Below are 6,443 nucleotides of genomic sequence, written 5' to 3'. Positions count from 1 at the left end.
CTACTCCTTGGAATATACCAGTCTACCAAATTTGATCAGATGTTTGTCAAACAAAGGGTTCTAAAGATACTGAATGGACAGTATATTTCTACGTCAAGTTTGAACCCTGACCTATGACCCCGTGATCTCAAAATCAGTATCAAAGGGTCATCTACTTCTTTGGATGTACCATAGTACAAAGTTTGGTGCCTGTCAAGTAAAGGGTGTTCAAGAAGTTGAGCGAACAGTTTATTGCCATGTCCAGTTTGACCCTTGAACCTGTGATATCAAAACAGAAAATATGCTTATTTCCATTATTTTTATATTAGCTTAATACAAAATATCTATACATATCTTGAGTGTATTCATGTATTCCTTATTCTTAACATAACATACACTGTAGCTGGCACTAGCTGTCTCGCTGTCATTTCGGTGCCATGTCAACACTACCAGTAAAATAATTAATTTTCCTCACTTGAACACAACAAAACTACACTCTGTAGACATCTTAAATGCACAGTATTAACAGTTAGTTAATTTTCACCTGTCATTATCACAAAATATGGATATTTAAGAACACCTGGACATAAATGGCACAAGCATTTCATAACTTAGATGAATAAATCCACAAAATTTCCCCATTTGTTACAGTCCCACCATTACATATCCTCTGAATGATATTTTTTGAGGTGAGTTTTCAGTGAGACATTATGATTAAAGGCTTGTCCGCATCTTTCACACTGGTAAGGCTTCTCACCAGTATGGACGCGCATGTGGACATGAAGGTTATCCCTCACCCTGAATCTCTTCTCGCACACATTGCACTGAAAGGGCTTTTGATCGGTATGAGTTTTTTCATGCCGTGTCAAGGCAGATTGTACGTTAAATGCCATGCCGCATTTGACACAGATGAAGGACTTTTCGCCTTTATGTATCAGCATGTGCTTGCGGAGACAGTTGGACCAGGAGAATGTCTTTCCACATTCTTCACACTTGTACTCCCTGTTGTGAGCTTTTAGGTGGGGCTTCAGTCTACTTAATCGGTGGAAGGTTTTTCCACAGACCTCACATTGGTGAATATGTTTCTTCTTGTGATGGTAAATATGTTTGTACAAGGCTGACGTGGCATCCAAATGATCACCACAAGAGCAAATATAATGATTGTGTTCAACTATGTGTTCATACAGACGGCCAGTGGTATGCAAGTCCTTTTCACACATGTTGCATTCATAGTTTAATGATGGCAGAGGAATATCTTCATCGGCCTCTAGTTGTTGCGGATTTGGGTTCGTCAGAAAATTTTGCACGGCGCTATGAAAACTGGAATCAAAATCTACTGGAGTATCATATTTGTTCACTTGATAGATTAACATTGCTGGTTGTTGACTGCTGAGGGATCGATCGATAGTCAGGTCAGACATCCCTTTGTCTTGCTTCTCTGATGAATGCATTTTGTTCTTATTTGGGACTGGCACCAGTACTTTACCGGAACCTGAATTCACCACCTTAAGTAAAGTGGTTTGTGACATTTCGTCAGTTTGGTTTAAGTTTGCAATGCGTAATGACGGTCCTGTTTTAACACTATTCTGGTTCACCTCCTTAGGAACAAGGATGCTCGCAGGTAGTGGAGTGCTTTGCTTCACTAGTTTAAGAACCATTGATTGGGTGTTTGGTTGTTTATCAACAGCAGACTGGGCAAGATGTGGAACTTCACTGGTTGAATGTGCTTCCTTGTTATTAATCGGAACACTATTATGGTGTGATAAGATATTTTCGATGCAGTGGTTCTTCATATGAACCAGCAACTGCAGCTCAGTAAGAAAGTTCTCTTCACATAACTCACAAGCAAAAAATCTCTGCATGCTTGTTCTCAAACTATAAGGTTCTCCAGTTGTCTCCCGCAACTTATAAACCTTCTTCACATGAGACTTCAAATGTTTCTCTAAGTCTGAACGCCTGAAACAGGAATTCTTACAGAAACCGCAGAGCATTATTGCATCCACACAGTGCTTACTTTGTATATGATTGTCCAGATGCGACTTTTCTGTGAACACTAGTTTACACACGCGGCAGAGATACGCAAGATCTCTACTATGCTGCACTAAGTGAGTGATCAGATTTTCCCGTGAGAATTTCTTGCCACAAATTTGACAGGGATGCTTATCAGTTTCATGAATTTTTTTATGTTCCTTTAATTCTTCTCCAGACAAGCATATCTTTTTACATTGAGTACATTTGAAGGTTTTAATGGTATGTAGTTGGTGTGTCTGTGGAATCTCTACCATACTTCTTGTGCCGGTATTCCAATTCTCATCATGGAGTTCACAATTTGAAATGCCAGAATGCACAGCCATGTGTTCATGAAGTACCTGTTCCTGTTTGAATTGCTCTCTACAAACACCACACTGAAAAGTGTGTGAATCCTGTTTGCTTTCATGCATCTTCATATGATTCATCATATACTTGGCACAAGGGAATCTCCTTTGACACACGGTACATTCGTATAGAGTTGATCCAGCATGAGTCATCAAGTGTTCTTCTAAATCTTCTTGGGAAGGGAAGACCTCATCACACATCTCACATTCCAATGGTTTCTCATCATCCTGGGGAACATCTTCCTCTTCCTCCACTTCCATTTTCAAATCCACTAACTCGTCTAACTGTCCACCATCGTTTAGAAATAGATTTGGAGAGTGATTTCTCTCACTCTTGATTTCCACTATGTGACTCCCTTCACTTGCTCTGAATTCAATATTTCTACCTTCAGTTCTGTGGTTCTCTCTACACTTCTCTTTGTACGTCCTACTCCCTATATTGTTGTCATCACACTTCTCATCAACACTCTCCTCTTTGAATTTCCGGCTACCTTCACCATTTATATCTTTGTTACTATTTTCCTCAGTTGCCTTGACTACTGAGCAGTGTTCAGTGTCCCTTGCCACCGCTGCACTTTCTGTGACATCACAGTTCTCTCCGACCTCCATATCTCATAATCTGTTTGCCTGTAAATCAAATTACAGAAAACAGTTTATCTGTCAATCATATCAAATAATGTGCCTATATACATGTGTTTGACATATTAATGACACCAAAAATGATAATCCTTGTGCTTCCACTAACATGGGTTTCTTTATCCTTCTCTGTCAGAGTATAGGAGTGTATAGTTATTGACTGGTTTCAAGAGTAAGAGCTGTTTTGTTTGACCAAGCAATGGATCTGCTGCATTTTTATTCAGTTTGTGAGTAAAGTGTCCAGAGTTTACACATCGATAAATTCTTCAAAACAAATATTTAATCCTATAATATGAAAATCAAATCCTGGTGAGGTAATACAACATTTATATCAAACTGAAATGTATGTCTGTGTGATATTTACATATTGTATCAATAGTACAATCTCATCAATATGTATTTGTAACTTTTGTCATGAATTTGGAACAATTCTAGTATTTTTCAATAATTGTTACTTTCATACAGTTCTGGTCAACTAAAAACCCAGATTTTCATTTATGTCTCTACATCTTCAAAAAGTGACGGTGTGGGCTGCATTAAGTAATAAGTAATCAAGGAGTTATTGGGCCTGTCTTTTTGAGGAGAACAGAGATATCACTATGGCTAACTCCGAGTGTTATTGCTTATAGAGAACAAAATCCTTGCCTAGCTTACGGAGAAACATGAATCCATGTTGAAGGACGACTCTTGGCATTGTATCAACAGGGGCAAACAGTTGACCTAGTTCCAATGCTGATTGACTGCTAACAGGAAGAAGTTTGACATAGACCTATCATACTTACATTTAAATTATTGTTGATACAATTGGGCTAGGGACTGGGTATAAATAGCAAACAATCACAAAATGTATAGGAAATTCAACTTTCTGCAGCTTTCAGAGAGAGGATTAATTTACATGCTTTGTTTATAGATGATAAATTCTAAGTTTTGGTGTGGAAGGAGCTACCATTGCAATAAACAAAAGTAACATAAAACTTATAGCTAATAAAAATTTATCTACATGATCTAGATGTAGATTCAATGGTATAGCTTGTCAAAATTTGAAAGGGGGGTGGATGCTTTTAGTGTATTATTACAGGCACCTGAAGTGTGGATAGCTTGTATAGATCTTATGTACATACCTCCCCTTCTACAAAGAATAATTTAGTCAAAATATGTTCTTTCCCCACAGATCACCCTCATAATTAAGTCATTCTGAGTACTGAGTAGTCAGTTTCAACCTCCAGTAAGCTTTAGAGATGACCACTTGTGAGATACTGAAATATATGTAAAGGTGTGCATCATATCATGTAAACAAACAGGGGGCTACCTGCTTCGAGACGGATTCACGGGGTATAAACCAACTTTATCGAAGGAATATCTGCGAATATCTCGTCAGGCTAATGTAGTTCTACTAATGTCTTTCATCTAAATCCCATGCCATGCGTTTTACTCTGTCATTTATTTCATCGTACCCGAGCTTTAACATCTATCGACAGCCTTAAAGGAGGTTGTGACATCACTTTGCGTCTCGTGTTATGTGATTGGCTTTTCAATCTTCCGACCACCTTGGCCATTTTCTTACCAATGAACGAAAATATACGAAAGCACTATTTAAATTTTTTTTAAAGGCGTATAGTTTTGACACATAACTTTATACAATTAATTATTTGAAAATGATAATCAATCAAAATTAACTAAGCTGAAATGTTTATCCGAAGTATATTTTGGAAAGATGATGCAAGTGCAAAACAATCATATGACACAAGACGTAAAATTATGTCACAACCACCTTTATGGCTGTCGATAGACGTACAAGCGCTCGGGGACGATGGAATAAATGGCAGAATACAATAATGAAAGACAGTAGAACAACATTAGTCTGACGAGATATTCCTAGTAGAAATTCCTTCGATAAAGTTGGTTTATACCCCGTGAATCTGTCTCAAAGCAGGTAGCCCCCTGTTTGTTTACATGATTTGTTGCACACCTTTACATATATTAGAATCTCTCAAGTGGTAATCTCAAAAGCTTACAGACGGTTGAAACTGACTATTCAGAACGACTTAATGAGGGAGATCAGTGGGGAAATAACATATTTTGGATAAATCATTGGTTCTGTATGAAAATATTTTCTTTCTAGAAGGTGTTGGGGGTTTGCACACAAGATCTGTTCACAGGGCCCAAATCACCAAACTCATGAAACTACACTGGGTTACCATGTGATTACAGACACGAGATCACAAGTATCTCTGTAACGGTGAATCCTCGGTAAGCACTGATGTCCAACTAGTTTCTGTGGAAACGAGGGGGTTATTTATATTCGGTCTTTTCTATCAAGGGATAGGAAAGACTGAATATAAATAACCCCCTCGTTTCCACAGAAACTAATGTCCAACAAGATAAAATCTGCTGTAAACCCCCTTTTTAAAACAACATACAAAAAAGCATGACTTTATTCATCATAGTGTATAGGTTGTCATTTCAATACCACTGAAATGTTTTATGATAAGCTTCAATTTCTGGTTTCAGAAAAGTTTCAGAGGAAATTCGAAAAGTGCTTAACTTTGTTAATACTCAAATTCTATCTTTATCGCCTTTCTTTTATGGAAGATATGTATTTTAGATGTTTTTTCTGCGTGTAATAAATTTTCACAGACTGCACGGTGCACGCTAAACATCTCCACAGTCCTTGTTTACAAAATTGACATCTTGACCAGAAATATTTCAATCTACAACTGTACAATATAGACCTACTCGAGTAAACGAGACCATGTTTCTCCCATGTATGAATCAAAATCCCAAAATACTTGTAATTAAAACATTTAAAAATCTACAAATAGGCTTACAGCTTCTACCTTCTCCGAGACTGAACTGCTTGCTCGATGCAATGCTCCCTTTGAGTTCAGGTCGTTTCGCCCCATCACCTATTCGCCCCAAGTAAATTCGTCCCAATACCTGTTTCGCCTTTAGGTAGATCATTACACTAACTTTTTATTTAAAGACTCGTTAAAACACCTCTTATGAAGTATGATTTCACCATCGAAAGAGTCATACAAGCTCTCAATTACTTTATATGAATTTCTTGTGATTTTTTTCCAGAATGATAAAAAAGGTGTTTTGTTTGTAGATAGGAGATTCTTGAGTCCAAATCACGGCAAAATTTGGACTATAGTGTATTTCATTTCAAACAAAGTACCTTTTTTATCACTCCGGGATAAATCACAAAAAATCATACAAAATACTTGAGAGCTTGTATCACTTTTTCGATGGTGAAATCATAATAAGAGGTGTTATAACAAGCCAATGAATAAAAAATTTGGTGTAATGAACTACCTTAAATTACACTTCGCTTGCATCATTAAAATGCTAATTGACTAGTATAGGTTCGGTAGATGACATATTTGTGGAACTGTGGAATATATATTTTTGTTCACACAAATGCGCATTAAATTTTACTTCGCGAAGTAAAAT

At 37.2% G+C, this 6,443-nt stretch overlaps 1 protein-coding gene across 2 annotated transcripts; it reads right to left on the bottom strand.

Moving 5' to 3' along the window:
- Nucleotides 1-284: 284 nt before the first annotated feature.
- LOC125673655 (zinc finger protein 836-like) lies at nt 285-5,889 on the bottom strand. 2 transcript variants are annotated; one of them, XM_048910338.2, is made up of 2 exons: nt 5,819-5,889; nt 285-2,981 (listed from the first exon to the last, which is right to left on the bottom strand). In XM_048910338.2, the coding sequence occupies exon 2, from the start codon at nt 2,961-2,963 to the stop codon at nt 639-641; it is 2,325 nt and encodes a 774-aa protein (XP_048766295.2). In that variant the 5' UTR covers nt 2,964-2,981; nt 5,819-5,889; the 3' UTR covers nt 285-638. The 2 variants fall into 2 exon arrangements, with proteins under 2 accessions (XP_048766295.2, XP_048766296.2); XM_048910339.2 differs by having other exon boundaries at nt 5,828-5,886.
- Nucleotides 5,890-6,443: the final 554 nt, after the last annotated feature.

This window comes from Ostrea edulis, chromosome 3, assembly GCF_947568905.1.
Source record: "Ostrea edulis chromosome 3, xbOstEdul1.1, whole genome shotgun sequence".
NCBI classification, from domain to species: Eukaryota; Metazoa; Mollusca; class Bivalvia; order Ostreida; family Ostreidae; genus Ostrea; species Ostrea edulis.
The sequence above is the reverse complement of the archived record's forward strand: the minus strand, read 5'-3'. Positions and strand labels throughout refer to the sequence as shown.